Here is a 19,486-nt window from a genome sequence, read left to right as displayed (position 1 = left end):
GAAACAAGGAACAATTAGCCCGCGCCGCTCCCTGGTCCAGACTAGACCACTCTTTTGTATCCCTCCATTCCCACTCCGTTCATATAGCTGTCTAGATAAGTCTTAAACGTTCCCAGTGTGACCGCCTCCACCACCTTGCCCGGCAACACATTCCAGGCATGACATGACATAAAGCTGACCTTGCCAGTGAAACTCAAATACGTGACATGCCTGGACACATCCCTGCCGGCCCTACCCGAGACTCCTCCCCACCCGGTCCAGGTATAAAGGCGACTGCTCCCCATCCCCCTGCCTCAGTCTGGACCAGTTCATCGGCATGGGTGTGCTCCAAGTCTTTTGCTAATAAAAGCCTATTTGTTCTTGCATACAAACTAGTCTTTGCTCAATTGATGGTGCATCAGGATGACATTTAGATTTCTTCTGGATTCTGCTTCGCAAGTCCATATATTTGAGAAGCCGAGTGTGAAAGTTAGATTCCAATCCCCAAAATTGACATAAAAGTCACAAAGATCTTTAACAACACGGGCAAATCCTTCTCCTGGGGCTCCAGAGACAGCACATCACTTTCATATTGTGGACGATCATACACAAATTCCATAAATCCATCAGTTGGATGAATTCAATAAATGAAGCCTAACTTGTTACAACAATATGTATTTGGATACTGCTGTTAGTGTATCAAGGAAACCTAAGATGCTTTACAGAGGAGGGATTAAGATAAGAGTTTAGGGACATAATTGAAAGAAAGATCAAAGAACTATATTTTCAAGAGGAATTTTAGGATCGGCAAAATGTAGGAAGCCGATGGGATTTAGAATGGGAATTTCAGACAGCAGAGGCAGGATTTTCTGGCTGCGCTCAGCCCAAAATCCGGAAAATCCCAGCCGAGATCAATGGATCTTTGCATGGTCTGCCCCCTGCCCGCTACGATTTCCGTGACAAGTGGGATGGGAAAATTCCCCCCCAAGGTCTGGGATGGTAGGATGTTTGCCAATGCTTGTGTGAAGCAGACAGGGGTGGGGAACATAGTGGTAGAGCAGAGGGTGGCAAATAGAGGGTGGCTGCTCAACTTCCTGACTGCTGTGAGGAAGTTATATCCCAAGTGACTGTAAGAAAATGCCACAACATGGTATTCTTATGGCTATATATTGGTCAGTGTCCATTTGAGGCTGTGTGAGCTGCAATTGGCGAACTGCCTGCTCCCATAGCCCTCGAGGCAGGACACAAACAAATTTTACGATACTTTCTGTTTGAATGATTTCAGTAAGTAGTATCATCTGCACTGCTGGCTGGCGGCACACTCACCAGAGAGCCCAACAGCTTGCAAAGACTAGCATGCCTCCACTTGTCCTCCAGCCCTTATAGATAGCCTGCCCCTCTATATCTTCTGTCACTGGAGCCAAAACCTGGAACTCCTTTCCTAACAGCACCAAGGGTGTACCTACACCAGATGGACCGCAGCAGTTCAAGAAGGTAGCTTCCCAAAGGCAATTAAGGATGGATAATGAAAGCTGACCTTGCCAGTGAAACTCAAATCCCATGAAAGAATGGAAAAAAAATTCATGCGACCGAGGAAGAGATTGGAGGAACTGGAGGAACATGGGCCTCTTAGCACTGCAAGGAGGCCACTCAGAACTAATCCTGTAAAATGGCAAATGTCTACAGAGAAAATGACTTCAAATTAAACTAAAATTAAGATGGGAGAGCAATTAACTAGTTTAGGACTGGCGACAGCAACTTTGTCTAAAAACTATTAACTGAAATACTTAATATTAAAATGATCAACTCTTAGAATGGATCCGTGGGTAAAGAATATAAAGAAATAACTTGCACTTATGATACATGTTTCCTGCCCTCAGTATATCCCAAAGTGCTTTGCAGCCAATGAAGTACTTAAAGCTTATTTATTGGTGTCACAAATAGGCTTACATTAACAATGCAATGAAGTTACTGTGAAAATCCCCTAGTCACCACACTCCGGCGCCTGTTCGGGTACACTGAGGGAGAATTTAGCATGGTCAATGCACCTAACCAGCATGTCTTTCAGACTGTGGGAGGAAACTGGAGCACCCGGAGGAAACCCACGCAGACCCGGGGAGAACGTGCAGACCCCTCAAAGACAGTACCCAAGTCAGGAATTGAATCTGGGTCCCTGGTGCTGTGAGGCAGCAGTGCTAACCACTGTGCCATCGTGCTGCCTTTTTGAAGTCTCGTCATTGTTCCAATGTTTGAAAACACAGGAGGCAATTTGTGCATAGGAAGCTCTCACAAAGAGCTCAGAAATTGGAAGAAATTCAATTCACATGTGATTTTTATGTACAGGACATTGGTGAGGCCGCAACTGGAATACTGTGTGCAGTTTTGGTCCCCTTATTTGCGGAAGGATATATTGGCCTTGGAGGGAGTGCAGAGAAGGTTCACCAGGTTGATACCAGAGATGAGGGGTGTTGATTATGAGGAGAGACTGAGCAGATTGGGTTTGTATTCATTGGAATTTAGAAGGCTGAGGGGGGATCTTATAGAGACCTATAAGATAATGAAGGGGCTGGATAGGGTAGAGATGGAGAAATTCTTTCCACTTAGAAAGGAAACTAGAACTAGAGGGCACAGTCTCAAAATAAAGGGGGGTCAGTTCAGGACAGAGTTGAGGAGGAACTTCTTCTCTCAGAGGGTGGTGAATCTCTGGAATTCTTTGCCCACTGAAGTGGTGGAGGCTACCTCGTTGAATATGTTTAAATCACAGATAGATGGATTCCTGATCGGTAAGGGAATTAGGGGTTATAGGGATCAGGCGGGTAAGTGGAACTGATCCACTTCAGATCAGCCATGATCTTATTGAATGGCGGGGCAGGCTCGAGGGGCTCGATGGCCTACTCCTGCTCCTATTTCTTATGTTCTTATGTTCTTATGAAATAAGAGACTTCAATCCACAAGTGTTAGCCGTGGCTCCATTTGTAGCATTCTCGTTTCTGAATCACAAGGCTTAATTTCCACTGTAGAACCTGAACACAAAAATGAAGGCTGACACTCATGTACAATGCTGCACTGTTGGAGGTGCCGTCTTTTGGATGAGATGTTAACCTGAGCCATGTGTCTGTTTGGGTGGATCCTATGGCACTATTTTGAAAAAGAGCAGAGGAATTATCATCCAATTCCTGGCCAATATTTGTCTCTCAATCAACATCGCATAAAAAGCAGGTTATCAGGTATAATCACACCATGGGTATTTAAGGTATGTAAATTGGCAGTTGTGTGTCCTACACAACAACATGGGGCACGATCTTACTGCCCGTTCATACCATGCTCCTGCAGCAGTGAGGGCGGGGAATTTGGTGGCCAGCCAAATCTCTGTTCACTGCTACAGGATGGAAAAGTGCCACCAGCGTGAATAGTGGTAAGATTCTGGCCACGGTGGCACTGTGGTTACCACTGCTGCCTCACAGCACCAAGGACCCAGGTTCCAATCTGGCCTTGGATGACTATCTGTGTGGAGCTTGCATGTTCTCCCCGTGTCGGCCTGGGTTGCCTCCGGATGCTCCAGTTTCCTCCCACACTCCAAAGATGTGCAGGTTAGGTGGATCACAGTAAATGTGTGGGGTTACGGTGATAGGGCGGGGGAATGGGCCTGGGTAAGACACACTGTCAGAGAATCGATGTAGACTCGATGGGCTGAATGGCCTCTTTCTGCACTGCAGGAATTCTACGATAACTTCAAAAAGTACTTTTTTGGCTGCAAAACTATAGGTTTGCTTGAGATATCTGGTGCTGGTATAAGTGCAATCTTTCATTTTTTTTCTCTGTATTGTTCAGGGCTAAATTGAAAATCCGAGGCTCGGAGCGGGGTAGTGTGCTAATCCTCTGTGCAATCCTTGGGATCATTTCACTGTAACAATCTCAAATACAGTTCCATGGGAACTGGTGTCGACTCCACCCAGGAGACTGGCTGCCCAGATCCAAAATAAAATCCTTGGACAAGTAAAAGACTGAAACAAAACCAGACAACAACAAAAAGAACTGCAGAAATTACATGACTGGCAATTTCATTTTGAAAAATTTTATTTTGGTCAGCAATTCAAATGGCACCAAGAATTAAAACAAAATTCAACTTGCACAATACACTTTAACAAATAATTGTACTAATCGCCTGATTATTTACAGAACTAATAAAGTCACCATAGTCCCAGATGACCACTGCTGCTCTCCCCCCCTTTGAGAGACTCCCCTTTTGACTGGTGGTGATTTAACCTGAGGATCATCATACCTCAGGCAAGGTGGAGAAGGTGAATAACATCAGTTGGTGCGGGGATTGAACTCATGCTGTTGGCATCACTGCATCATGAAGCAGCTGCCCAGCCATCTGAGCTAAACCAACCCTCATACAGAACTCATCCCTCCAGTTCTCTTTTTTCTACATACTGGCTGGGATTATGTTAACAACGCTTAAACTAAGCGTTTAACTAAGCGTGGTCATAAAACAGCTTTCTCAAGTGTTAACCCGAGAGTCTGACTGTGCACACAGCCATGTTTATTTCTTGATGACCTGTGCAAGGCCCCTTCACTCATTGAGATTTATGTCAATTTTACCTCATTCTGGTCATGGAGTTTTTTTTCTGCTGAGAATATGATGCTGACAAGCATTTGTAATGGCATTAGCTGACAGGAAGTTAGTACTTGGCTGAGAAAAGTGCTGGTGTGCGATTCGCTTCTGCGTATTATATCTTAACCATAGAGCTTCAGTGGAGCCTGAGAAGCCTCTGGTGGCATTTCAAATTATGCAACAAATAAATGTATAAATATGGAAACAATGCAACAAAGAAATCTATAAATAAGAATAAAGTCTGCCATTTTCCTTAGAAATGTGATGCTGTCAATTATTTCCTCCAATTCTATTGCATAATAGTCAAGATCACTCCCCCAAGGTTAAAATAGAAAATGTGCTGCATTGAGTAGGGATTTTTTAAAAATATATTATTCAGGAGTCTACATGAAAGACCCATCACCATGTTATGGGCAGCAAGATGGCACAGTGGTTAGCACTGCTGCCTCACAGCGCCAGGGCTCTAAATTCGATTTCCAGCTTGGGTCATTGTCTGTGCGGAGTCTGCACGTTCTCCCTGTGTCTGCGTGGGTTTCCTCCGGGTGCTCCGGTTTCCTCCCACAGTGCAAAGATGTGTGGATTAGGTTGATTGGCCATGCTAAATTGACCCTAGTGTCAGGGGGGTTAGCAGGGTAAATACTTAAGTTTACGGGAATAGGGCCTGGGTGGGGTTGTGGTCGGTGCAGACTCGATGGGCCGAATGGCCTCCTTCTGCGCTGTAAGGATTCTTAGAAAGAGATGAGCAAACTCAACGATAGGTGATGGAGCACGGTGACGAAAATACTGCAGACTTCAGGAGAAAAGAAGACTGAGGGAGGTGAGAAGTTCCACAGGTTTTGATGTATTTGGACAGAACAAGTGGGCGATATTGTAAGGAGTTTTGATTTCAACACCAGGATGTAGAGAATGAGAAAGAGCATGTATTTGGAATTGAAGGAAGGACACAAGGCAAAAACAAAATGTTGCACAAGGGAGACTCCAGCAGAGAGTTGGAGACCAGGGAAAAATTAAGGACTGATTATTAAAGGGTGACAATTTTTTGTTCTTTTTCATAATAATCTCATTATGTCTTTTTTTTTCACTTTCTTTTAGTTGTCTTATTCCTTAATACACACCTTGTTAAGAGTGTAAAAAAATTCAAAATTACTTGTACATAACATACTTTGTGTTGCCTGTCTATTTTTGTTATATGTTTATTACACCAAAGTCATTGTATCTCAATAATTAACTGTAATAATTCTGGTTCCAACCATAGGTTATTTCTCAATAAACTTTGACTAGAATGTCTTTTTAAACATACATGTTCTTGTATGATAGTCACCATCAACTGGGAATATGGAACACACTACAGTCCGTGACTGCACTGTCAGCATAAAACCCACCCTACAAAAGAGTAATAATTCACATGGGGAACTGTCCAAAAAATAGTTACAAGGATATAACCTTGGGGTTCTGATCGAGGTGGTGGTTATAAAATGCCTCATACTTGCTCCAATAGTTTGTGATGCTTTCAGCCAGTTTATTGCCTCCCAATCCCCGGTGTCCGCTATTCCTTAAATCAAAAACAACGTGAATTTTAAAAGTGACTAGACAATTGATGCAATGTCGCCTTCACCTTAGCTGCTTTTTTTCTTTCAGGTTTTGATTATATTGAATAAGTCTTCAATTGTAAGTATGCACAAGATTGGAAATCCACCCAGTCATTGTTATCGAATAGAAAGTCTAGTCTCTGTCTTGGCTCAATGTAACTAAGACCATTGATAATAATATGTTGCCAGCACCACATCATGTATCATTCTACTCGTGCTAAAAATAAAATCTGTTCGTACCAAGCTTGATGTGTTTTATGTTATTAACTATCCCTTGTTATGTTCTTGCTCGTGATGAGTCTTTACTGAATGTGGAATTGTCCCCTGATTGAATGAAATACACAGTTTTCCCCACCTCAAGTGTGTTAATGGCTGGGGATGTGGGTGAGAGTGGTACTAAATTGAGCTCCCAAAAGCAGTTCAATTAATTCCATTCTTTCATGCCTTCTGCTAGTTGGTTACAGAGCAGCACTGGTAAAGGCCTGGCACCGATTATCACACACACCAGAATCTCAGTCAGGAAATGGCACAGGGGAGGCACCCAACAAGAAGGATGAAAAATATATTTACAATATGGATGCCAAAGAAAATTTAAAAAGTATAAATAAGACATTGCCATTTTCCAACAAACATTTTCTTGAGGATTACTGGCACATGTTGGAGGAATGTGTATTAGTTAGAAGCATATTTAAATAAAACCTTCTGGGCGCGCTGAATAACTCTTGATTTGCTCCAACTTGCCGCTATGTTTCATTCAGTCCAAATGCACAGTTCAACCTCAGAACATCAATCACAAAAATAAGAAACCTCACAGTAAGTGGGAAATAAATTACAAATGTAATAATAACTCCATGCAGTGATTGAGTCTGAGACATATATTTGTCCATCCTTCAGCTCAGTGGCATCCATCTTTGTACTGTACCTAAAATACGTCAAGTGTGTTAAAATCCACATCGGATACTTATTCAACTTTTCTCATCGACTCGTATCTGAAGGTCCCGAAAAACTGATTTGTCAAGCATAACCATTCTTAAATATTGCTCATTCAGAACTTGATGTCAGATCTCAATGTCATTGTCCCTTCTCCTACTGCCGACACTGCTGACTGGACTAGTCGGCCTTTGCTCTTGAACTGAGCTTTGGTCTACTTTATCAGGGACTTCACTCAAGAAGTTAAATTGCGGCAAATGCCCTTGTGGCGTCGGGTTGACCTTTTGGCCTGCCAATATCTGCTCCGTATTATAGTTTGTCCAATTCTGCTCAGTGGAGGACTTATTGCAGCTCTGGTAAGGTCCGTGAGTCCCTTCCACTGGTGGGTACAGGTATTCTATTGGTATTGACTCCTTTTCAGCATAGTGAGCTACCGGAAAGTCAGATGATTTTAGATAGAGTTGTTTCTTGGAACTGGTATGAATGCTTCTGATAATACACTTGCCAATGAGGTGGAACATTTCCAGAAAGTTTAGCACAAGCGATATCACAGCTACCACAAACATAAATAAAATGAAAACGGTCTTCTCTGTGGGGCGAGATATAAAACAATCTACTTTGTGTGGACAGGGCTGTCTTACACATTCATAAATGGCAGGCATCACAAAGCCATATAAGTACCACTGGCCAAATAGAAAGCTCAGTTCAAATGACATTTTGAAGAGGATGCTGAGTGAGTAGGTGCACATCAGTGCTCCCCTAATTTCCACCTTCCCTGCCTCATCAATGCCATACTTTAACTTCTTCCTTGCAATTTCTTTCACAATGAGTTCAGTCTGGCTGTCTTTGCATGACAGGGACGCCAGTGCCTCTTCCTGCTGCTTCAGTTTTTCTTCCTGCCTCGATATGTGCATCACATGGCCCAAGTAGATGAGTGTTGGCGTTGACACAAAGAGGATCTGCAGCACCCAGTAGCGAACATGCGAGATTGGGAAAGCCTTGTCGTAGCAGACATTCTCGCAACCTGGCTGTTGTGTGTTGCAAGTAAAGTCTGACTGCTCGTCACCCCACACGTACTCTGCGGCCGTGCCCAGGATCAGAATCCGAAATATGAAGAGGACAGTGAGCCAGATTTTGCCAATCACAGTTGAATGTTCCTGCACTTCATCGAGGAGTTTTTCCAAAAAACTCCAGTCTCCCATCTTCTTGGTCTCTTTCCTGCCAATGATAAAAACAGTCACTTGTTGCCGATCATTGGTGATGTTTTTGCATTAATTCAACCACATAATCCACAAATGGTAGTTATTTCACCTTTAATCGTTAGTTGTACTAGATAGAGAGGTTAGCAGTGCGTTAGTGTAAATTGCATGTTAGTGAATTGGCAATCCCTTCTGCATTCACATCAATTTTTATTTAATTTGAATATCTCATTTTGCAATTGCAGTAAATCTATGGATTTGATCACTAAATTTATAATTCAAGAGCAGGTGCTGTAATTTTATTTGGAACATAGGAAAAGGGGTTCTGACCCTTGAACCTCTTCCTCCATTCAATTTAGAAACATAGAATAGAATCTGTACATTGCAGAAGGAGGCTAATCAGCCCATTGAGCCTGCACCAAAGACAATCCCAGCCAGGTCCTATCCCCAAAACCCCACGTATTTACCCTGCTAATCCTCCTGACACTAAGGGGCAATTTAGCATGGTCAATCAACCTAACCTTCACATCTTTGGAGTGTAGGAGGAAACCGAAGCACCCGGAGGAAACCCACGCAGACACAGAGGGAACGTGCAAACTCCACACAGTCAGTGACCAGAGGCTGGAATTGAATGCAGGTCCCTGGTGCTATGAGGCAGCAGAGCTAGCCACTGCGCCGCCCAAATTAAATCATAGTTACATTATAGCTCAACTCCACTGACTTGTCTTTTTCGACAAACATTATATTATCATAGTACATTTGACAAAAAAAAGTTTAGTCTTGGAAATCTCAGCTGTTTCAAACTCCACAGTCTTTTTGGAAGAGAGAGAGTTCCAAATTGCCAATAACATTGTGTGAATAAAATGCATCCTGATTCCATTCCTAAATGAGCAAGCTCTAATTTTAAATATTTCAGATTCCTGCATCAGAGGAAATAGTTTCACAGTATCTATTCAATCGAACCTTTTTCCACACACTATGATCAGACCATCTCTCAACCTTCTAAACTCAAAGGAATGCAAACTAGAAATATGTAACTGGGCTTCATAATTTAACCCTTAAAGCCCTGGTGTATCTGTGCGGAGTCTGCACGTTCCCCCTTGGTCTGCGTGGGTTTTCTCCGGGTGCTCCGGTTCCCTCCCACAGTCTGAAAGACGTGCTGGTTAGGTACATTGGCCATATTAAATTCTCCCTCAGTGTACCCAAACAGGCGCTGGAATGTAGCGACTAGGAGATTTTCACAGTAACTTCATTGCAGTGTTAATGTAAGCCTACTTGTGATACCAATAAATAAACTTTAAAACTAACTTTTCATAGAAACCCTACAGTGCAGAAGGAGGCCATTCGGCCCATCGAGTCTGCACCGACCACAATCCCACCCAGGCCCTACCCCCACATATTTACCCGCTAATCCCTCTAACCTACACATCCCAGGACTCTAATGGGCAATTTTTAACCTGGCCAATCAACCTAACCCGCACATCTTTGGACTGTGGGAGGAAACCGGAGCACCCGGAGGAAACCCACGCAGACACGAGGAGAATGTGCAAACTCCACACAGACAGTGACCCGAGCCGGGAATCGAACCCAGGTCTCTGGAGCTGTGAAGCAGCAGTGCTAACCACTGTGCTACCGTGCCGCCCATGTGCTACCGTGCCGCCCAATGTGTAGCTTTGGTTACTCTGCCTTGAACTCACCTCCAAGGCCAATATATCTTTCCTAACGCGATACAGAAAACTGAACATTACACTTTGGGTGGCATCTGAATAAAACGTTGTACAACAAATGCATCACTTATTCACTTTTGTATTCTGAACCTACTTGAGATAAATGCCAACATTCCATTGATAGATGTAGATTCCATGGCCATTTTAGAATCTCCACACACAATTGTTTATACATGTAACAAATTTATATTTGTATCTTTGTAATGTAACTTATTAAGCTTGTAAATTAATGCTTGTAAATTTCTAATGCAAAAGATTTCAGAGTTTTAGGAATTCTTTCACATTTTTATTGCATGGTCAGATGAAAGGTTTTGATTTTCTTATTGATTGGGATGTGGCATTTCATATGGTAGTCAGTAGTGCCAGGAAATGATGAAATATATCACAAATGTTACGGTGCAGAGTGAGGCCATTTGGCCCATCGTGTCTACACCAGCTCTCCAAACAAGCATTCTCCTGCCTTTTCCCCATACCCACCCCACCCCACACATTGTTTCTATTCAAATAACCATCGCATGCTCTTTTGATCTTGACTGCATCGATTGAACTTGCCTCCACCACACTTCCAGGCATTACATTCCAGACCTGAACCACTCGCTGTGTGAAAAACATTTTTCTCACATCACATTTGCCTATTTTGCAAATCACTTTAAATCTGTGCTTTCTTGTTCTTGTTCCTTTTATGAGCGGGAACAGTTTCTCCCTATCTATTCTGTCCAGCCCCCGCATGATTTTGAAAGTTTCTATCAGATCTCCTCTTAGCCTTCTCCTCTCAAAGGAGAACAGCCCAACTTCCCCATTCTATCCTCAGAACTAAAATTTCTCACCCCTGGGACCATTCTTGTAAGCCTCTTCTGCATTCCCTCCAATGCGTTCACACCCTTCCAATACTGCGGTGTCTAGAACTGTACACAATATTCCAGCTGAGGTCTAACCAGTGTCTTGTATAAGTTCAGCATAACTTCTTGCTTCTGTACTCTATGTTCCTGTTAATAAAGTTGAGAATGCTATATACTTTATTTACTATTCTCTCCACCTGTCCTGCCAACTTCAATGATTTATGCAGATGCTCCCAGGTCCCTCTGTTTCTATACCCCTTAAGAATTTTACTGCTGATATTATATTGTCTGTCCATGTTCTTCTTACCAAAATGCACCACCCCATACTTCTCCGCATTGAACTTCATCTGCCACCTATGTTCCCACTCCATCAACTTGTCGATGTCCTTTGGAAGTTCTACACTGTCCGCCTCACGGTTTACAATACTTCCAAGTTTTGTGTCATCCACAAACTCTGAAATGTTTCTCTGCACACCAAGATCTAGATCATTAATATATATTAGGAAAAGCAGGGATCCCAGTACTGATTCCTGAGGAACACCACTACAAGCCTTCCTCCAGCCCGAAAAATATCCATTGATCATTATTCTCATTTACATTGCGTAAATTTAAGGAAGAGGTGGATGAGATTTTTAATTGGCGAGGGATTGAAGGGCTATGTGAATGGACAGGGAAGTGGAGTTGAGGTCGGGATAAGATCAGCCATAATCGTATTAAATGGCAGAGCAGGCTCGAGGGGTTAACTTGCCTATTCCTACTCCTGGGTCTTATGCTTCTGATCCTTATGAATTGCCTCAGCCATGGACATAAACAAAGGACTTACAATCGGTGAACTCTTTATACCTTTGCCTTGTGCCGTGTGTGTGCGCGTGTGTGTTGCGATGTTTGGAATGTGTGTTTACCTTTACCATTTTCAATATTTTAATATCTTTACCTGGATTAATTTTTTGCATGTTTACATTCAAGAGAGACTGACTGAGTTTTTTTGCAATCAACACATAGATAGTTACGTACATTCACTAAATTGGCACATTCTTCCTTATAGATTTCACTAAATCCTGCTATGATCAACCAAGGCATGGGACAAAAGTGGGGAATCCTTCCACATATCCTCACCTGGTCGTATGTTCATTATTTTAGCACAATTTTTACTTAAAATAAATAATTTACCACTGCGCCCTGTGCTTAATTTCTAAGATTATACAGCATGAGAATGCTTTAACTCCAACAAGTACAATGCTGCAACTATAATTGCAACATACCTTCAGGTACGGACCTTTAAAGCAAATGGCAAAAGTGTTAGTATGCAGTCTATTCTAAAGGATAAGGCTTGCAAATGGGACCTACTGCTAAACAGTTGAAAGAAAACTCTCCAATAAAACTCCAATTCTAGCAGTTACCTGTTTACCCATGCGAGCTGTTGTTCTAGTGAAATTACACATTAAATTGCATTTTTAAAATCATTGCTGTAATCAGAATGCGTGTCAGCTACGACTCTCACCAATTTTTACAGATGCACCATAGAAAGCATTCTTTCTGGTTGTAGCACAGTTTGGTATGGCTCTTGCTCGGCCCAAGACCGTAAGAAACGACAAAGGGTCCATCACACAAATCAGCCTCCCATCCATTGACACTGTCTACTCTACCCGCTGCCTCAGAAAAGCAGCCAGCATAATTAAGGACCCCACGCACCCTGGACATACTCTCTTTCACCTTCTTCCATTGGGAAAATGATATAAAAGTCTGAGGTCATGTATCACCCGACTCAAGAACAGCTTCTTCCCTGCTGTCATCAGACTTTTGAATTGACCTATCTTGCATTAAGTTGATCTTTCTCTACACCCTAGCTATCACTGTAACACTACATTCTGCACTCTCTCCTTTCCTTCTGTACGAACGGTATGCTTTGTCTGTATAGCGCGCAAGAAACAATACTTTTCACTGTATACTAATACATATGATAAAAATAAATCAAATCAAATAAATCGAATCAAATCAAATCAGATACAATCCAACTATCAAAGAAATGTGCTGCATTTGACAGTGATCATACCATCCAGAAATAGCCTTTAGTCCCTTTCTGGCAAAAAAGCCATGTTAATTAATGTGAATTGATCACTTCCATGCACTATTGAAAGTGGACCAAGCAGTGTGGAACCTAACTTTGAACTCTGCTGTCAGCGAGGCTGAATACACTTTCAAAACTAACGTTTGGGTTTCTCTGCTCTTCCATTCTGTGCACTATTGTCTCACATAATTGTTCATCGCGATGATGCTTTCGTGTCAAGCACCCATTATGGTGGGATTTTTGGCTGTAAGTATTAAGTTCTTACATGCTGTGTCTGAGTTTGTAAAATGCTTTAGATTTAGATGGCGGAGTTGGAGCAATAATAATCCGTAGTCAGCTCCCTCCAGTGAAAGTTTGACTCTGGTGTTTCTCAAAGACATCTTTGTTGTGTAAACCCTCTTAATGCATGACTGATGCGTAGCCTATGACTCAATCAACACAGCCATAAAATTAGGTTATCATTATACAACCATGGAATGATACCGAACAGGAGGCCATTTAGCCCATTGTGTCTGTGTCAGCTCTTTCCCATCGCTGCACATTTTCTGGTTTCATTTCAAGTGTTTATCCAATTCCCTTTTGAGTTTTTAGTGTATGTCTTCCCACGACCTTTGCAGGGACTGCTTTCCAGAAATAACAAGTTGCTGTTCCATAAAGCCTCTGGTTCTTTCATCAATTGCCTTAAATGTGCACTGTTCAGTACACTTTAGTCACTGAAAATAGTTGCTCCTTATTTACACTCTCAAAACATACATGGTTTTGAACATCTCGATCAAATTTTCCCTTAACCTTCTCTGCTAAAAGGAGATCTACTTCAGCTTATCCAGTCTCTCTATGTAACTGAGAACCAGAAGGTCCTAAAGCCCAGAGCTATCAGAACAAACACAAGTACTTCTAGTTCTCTTTCTGCTTTGAAGAATTTTACTGTTATTCTCAAAGGATTAATGAGGGAATATGAAGTCTTCAACAAAAGTTGCTAAAACATGGCACTGTGATTTACCCCATGGTGCAATAAGATTGTGATTGGAACTATGGATAATTTAGAATAGAATAGAATTCCCACAGTGCAGAAGGAGGCCATTTGGCAGAACAAGCCTGCACTGATAATAATCCCACCCAGACCTCATCCCCATAACACCACCAATTTACCCTGCTAATCCACTTGACACTAAGGAGCAATTTAGCATGGCCAATCAACCTAACCCGCACATTTTTGGAGTGTGGGAGGAAACTGGAGCACCTGGAGGAGACCCACGCAGACATGGGGAGAATGCGCAAACTCCGCATAGACAGTCACTTAAGGCGGGAATTGAATCCGGGTCCCTGGCACTGTGAGGCAGCAATGCTAACCACTGTGCCACCGTGCTTCCCATTAATGAAAAGCCTTGTGCTTTTGGGGATTGGAGGCTTGAGATGTACTCTGAGCCCCACATATAACAGTTTGTGTGTAAAGCTTAGAAAGGTTCCAACATCCTCGAGGTGATGGGAAGCTTATCTAACAATGTGCATGAACGGATCAGATGATCAGTCTCTGCTTCATGGAAAGCATTGTCAAAAATAGTCAGACTTTACTGTTGAATGGCTCTCTCCTTATCAGAGGGCTAGCCTTCATTGCTGGAACCTCCTCCTTCATAGCTTGCAATATATGATCTTGGAATTGAGCAACTGGCAAAAAAAAAAGACCCAACTGTAAGGACAACTAACAGTCCTTTAATAATTGCTGGTATATGTTAAGCTATTCCTAAATACCCAGTTTTGTTCCCAGCATGTCATATGCTATGCGATGAAAGAATTATGAATTGAGCTTTCTTTGTAAAATGGCATGAGGTTGGTTTGTGCACAACTCACTACGTTAGATGAATATTATCCACTCAATATCTCCTCTTCCCAGGCCACTGCTGTAAAACGGGTGGATTCGTAGAGCCCTATGGCTATCAGGAAAAGCATTATTTCTATCTGAACAAATGGCAATGATAAATTTGCCAACCTGCTTATCAACTTTTCCTTTGTGTGGAGTCAGAAGCCATTGCTGTGTGACTCATGGGTGAATAAAGCAGCACATCAGAATGACCATTTAATATTTCTTTGCCGTAATGATGCCTAACATGGTGCCTGGTGACAGCTGGACCGAGTTAGCCTGGCAATAGAGGAATGCTGTAAACTCTGTGATTATATATCCAATCCTCCCCATATCTGTTCTGTTAGGTATCTATAACAGTGGGTCTGGATGAACTATCCTTTGCTAAGGGTAGTTCACCTGACACTTACAGTGGTTTAAGTCTGTTTTTGAAATTCCGGACCCCCCTCTAGATCTTGGCTCATTCCCTGGGAATTCCTACAGATATCGACACCCACCCCTTCACAAACAGACACGCACACACACACACACACCTGACACTTTCAGGGATCACTTGTAAATATGTACATCCTCCAAAGAACCAACAACTGAAAAACAGAACTGGCTACCTGATGTTATTACGGGCAGAAACTTTCTTTAAGATATTATACATCAATAAAAATAATGTATTAGTCGATTAACAAAACGAGAAGAAAATGTAGAAATCCGAACAAGTAGGAGAACCCCTCCCCAAAGGTCTGATAATCGAAACAACTGTGTTCCCTGTTTTGTATTCTGTTCAAGAAACAAAAGAAAAATCCTGATAATGAATTTGGATCCTGCAATATTGACAAATGCTCCAAAATAGTTGGTAAAGACTTCAGCATTGAAAACATAAATTGGAAAAGCAGTGTTATAACTTCAACTTATCTTTAACGATCAATCAAATGTAAAAAAACACACATGGTGTTAGTCTTTACCTATTTAACTGGACAAAGCAAACCCAGTTTTTAAAACTAAAAGAGCACTTGAACTTTCAACCCTGCGGAGATAAAATAATTCATTTTTTTCCTACTCAGAGGATTTCTTTCAGGTTGTTCTGTAACACTGTAATAATGTGCTGCCTTACTGAGCACACCATCCTTCATCCACTAACTTAATAGAGAGTAGAATTCAATAACTTACCAGCAGAAAGTATAAAAAAAGAGACAGGACGCTGTAACTTGACACCCGTCCTTCAGGATTGTAATGTTCCACTTTCTCAGAGTTGAAACATTTAAAGGGAGACCTCCTTCAAACGTCACCACTGATGTCCGCTGCAAAATCAAAAGTTATATTGTTTTTAACGGAAGATGTAGTTGGACAGGAATGTATGAGTCCTGTATGGCTGACTGCTGCTAGCGACAGGAAGGAAATCACCACCATTAACAACTTCTGTCTACTGCTCTCAGGATGACAGTTCCAGCAACACCAACTGTAAATTGTGTAGCTCCAGCTGTCTGCCTCTGAGCAAGCAATTCCTGAAACAAAAAGTTTGATGGCAAATGCTATGGATCCTTTTCGCCCTTTGTTCTCGAATCCAGTGGTTCATTGCCGGAGAGGGGACTTCTTATTCAGGGGCTTACTGGGGGTGGGAAGGGAGTTGCTGGGTTGCGGAAGGTCAGTCCGATCATAAGGCAGCCTCTTGATTTCCAAATTTAACCACCGATATTGTGAAAATCCCAAGGGTCTAGTTTCCAATGGTGAAGATCCAGAGAAAGAGATAAAGTTTACCAAAGTGCTCCAGAGAAATCTCAGAGGATTGGGAAGTTATTTGAGGTGGGGATGATTAACTCGGGTCACCTGGAGTTGATGCAGTGGGAAGAAGAGGTTCATGATTAGGACAAGTAGGGGAATCAGATTGTTGAATGTCGAAGGGTCAAATGATCTTTTCTCACTCTTGATTTTTCCTGGGTTTTTATACAGCCAGGAAAACATAAACTATCGTAGGAAGAGTTGGCCATAACCCCATGGCAGGGAAATAAAATCCACAGCTATATATTACCTTGGACTCGCAAGGAATTAACCCCTTCCTCAGATGGACAGTTTCCCATGCCTTCCTAAGCATGGCTAGCTGACGTTTGTATATAACATTCAAACTAATGGACACAACGCTACACTCACATGACATAAAAATAGCAGGACTTAAAATAGCCCGAGATTTTAGATTGTATGTGTGAAGTTGTGGGAACAGATGTAGATGGCAAAACTCAAAAAATACCAACGAGAGTGGTCATAATCCGAGAATAACATCCAATTGCTGAGGGTCGATTGCTCCGTCTGAGCACATAAGTGACATCTGAGTTCCAGCACCAAAGATCCCAAAAGCACTCCTGGCATCTATGTTCTTAATTGGCTGTGTATGCATTTGTAACTCAGTGGGTGCTCTTTGCTACTTGTTGATTGGTGTATTTATGTGGAATGGTGGGGGTGGGGGGGTCATAGACTCATAAACTCGCTACAGTGCAGAAGGAGGCCATTCGGCCCTACGGAGGCTGACACCCCCCACTTATCCTGGAGCACCCCACCAGCTGCCCCAGTCCCTACATGTCTTCTTCGTGTCTTCAGTCTGTTTTTTGCCTAAGATAGGACTCCACCCCCTGGTGTGATTAGCCACTCTTGGTCCCTATTGGTCCCTCAAGCCTGGTGATCCTCTTCTGCTGTTTTGCCCTTAAAGGGACAATCACCACAATCACCACAGTCACTGGGATTTTACCGCTCTGCCCGCCACAGGAATCAGAGCGCCTGCCACAGGAACCTACACTGACAACAATGCCACCCAGGCCCGATCCCTCTAACCCCACATATTTACCCTGCTAATCACCCTGACACTAAGGGGAAATTTAACATGGCTAATCTACCCAACCCGCACATCCTGAGACACTAAGGGGAAAATTAGCATGGCCAATCAACCAAACCTGCACATCTTTGAATTGTGGGAGGAAACCGGAGCACCCGGAGGAAACCCACGCAGTCACAGGGAGAATGTGCAAACTCCACACAGACAGTTACCCAAGACTGGAATTGAACCTAGGTCCCTGGCGCTGTGAGGCAGTAGTGCTAACCACTGTGCCACCATATTAGGTCATTTTTGAGGTTTCGCTGTTGTTGCTGAGGTAACCAAGTGAGTGCTTTATTTGTATTGAAAGAAGGTAACCTCGAGTGCAGATGTTGCTCTTGTTAGTGACTGAGAACACATGCAGGTTTGCATGTGAGGTGAACAGCCCAATCTGCAGAAGTGTCTTCATGCCCAAGCTAACATGGTGGCACAATGGCTGCTGTCTCACAGCGCCAGGGACCCGGATTCGATTCCTGACTTAGGTCACTGTGTGGAGTCTGCACGTTCTCCCCATGTCTGCGTGGGTTTCCCCCGGGTGCTCCAGTTTCCTCTCACAGTCTGAAAGACGTGCTGGTTAGGTGCATTGGCCTTGCGAAATTCATCCTCGGTGTACCCAAACAGGTGCTGGAGTGTGGCGACTAGGGGATTTTCACAATAACATCATTGCAGTATTGATGTAAGCCTACTTGTGCCACTAAAAAATAAACTTTAAACTCTTTCCTGAGCAACTAATGACACTAATAAATGAACTTGAAATGATAGCTCCCTGTAAAGTTTTAGAATTTAGCCTCTGCACCCCGTAAATCTTTCCCCCTGCTGCCTCTCTCTCCTCCTTTAATATCTTTAAAACACATCCCATTGACCAAGCAGTTTGTAACCTACCCTAATATCTCCTTATGCAGTTCAAAGGGTTTGAAACATTTTGCTACATTAAGACCCTATTGGTAGAGTTTCTGCTTTGGGCAGTAATTGGCAATCTGGGTGCAAAGTGCACTTGAAAGTATGTTTGTATTTTGAAGTGAGGTTATGGTTCAAGATTCCATTCAAACTTCTTTGTGTAACCACGGATGCAAAATGAACTAGCCCAAGCAGGCGGCGTAATAGAATATATTTCCATACAAACATACTGGGCGGGATTTTATGGTTTCGCTCGACTCAAGATTGGAAAATCCTGTGTGAGGTCAATGGAGCTTCCCATTGTCCGCCCCTCACCCGCTCTGATTCCTGTGGCGGACAGAGCGGCAAAATCCCAGTGACCGTGGTGATTGTGGTGATTGTCCCTTTAAGGGCAAAACAGCAGAAGAGGATCACCCGGCTTGAGGGACCAATTGGGACCAAGAGTGGCTATTCACACCAGGGGGTGGAGTCCTATCTTAGGCAGAAAACAGTCTGAAGACACGTAGAAGACATGTAGGGACTGGGGCAGCTGGTGGGGTGCTCCAGGATAGGCAGGGGCTGTCAGCCTCTGTACAATTTTCCCTTATTAATAAATACCCTTCATATGGCGGACGGAGTCTGTGAGCATGCATCATTACACATACCAATTAGGAACGAGAAGTAAGTCATTTGACTCCTCAAGACTGCTCCGCATTCAATAAGATCATGACTGATCTGATTGTGAATTCAACTCCACATTCCCAGCTATCGCTGGTCAGCTTTGACTCCTCTGTTAGTTAGGAATCTATCTACCTCTGTCTTAAAAATATTCCATGAACCTGCCTCCACCGCTCTCCAGGTAAGGGAGTTCCAAAGACACATGGCCCTCTGAGAGAAATCAATTCTTCTCATCTCTGTCCTAAATGGAAGACACAGTAAGAGTTTT

General features: G+C 42.9%; 1 protein-coding gene across 1 annotated transcript; it reads right to left on the bottom strand.

Moving 5' to 3' along the window:
- Nucleotides 1-4,033: 4,033 nt before the first annotated feature.
- On the bottom strand, nt 4,034-16,064 carry LOC144509239 (gap junction alpha-4 protein-like). Its single transcript, XM_078237795.1, has 2 exons — nt 15,972-16,064; nt 4,034-8,334 (listed from the first exon to the last, which is right to left on the bottom strand). Exon 2 carries the CDS (start codon nt 8,316-8,318, stop codon nt 7,245-7,247), a length of 1,074 nt encoding a protein of 357 aa, XP_078093921.1. The 5' UTR covers nt 8,319-8,334; nt 15,972-16,064; the 3' UTR covers nt 4,034-7,244.
- Nucleotides 16,065-19,486: the final 3,422 nt, after the last annotated feature.

The sequence above is a fragment of the Mustelus asterias genome, chromosome 21 (assembly GCF_964213995.1).
Source record: "Mustelus asterias chromosome 21, sMusAst1.hap1.1, whole genome shotgun sequence".
In the NCBI taxonomy this organism is placed as follows: Eukaryota; Metazoa; Chordata; class Chondrichthyes; order Carcharhiniformes; family Triakidae; genus Mustelus; species Mustelus asterias.
Note: the sequence above shows the minus strand (reverse complement) of the source record. Positions and strands in the feature narration are given on the sequence as shown.

Coding starts and splice junctions, on each gene's coding strand:
- LOC144509239 (XM_078237795.1), bottom strand. CDS start 8,318: ATGGGAGACTGGAGTTTTTTGGAAAAACTCCTCGATGAAGTGCAGGAA.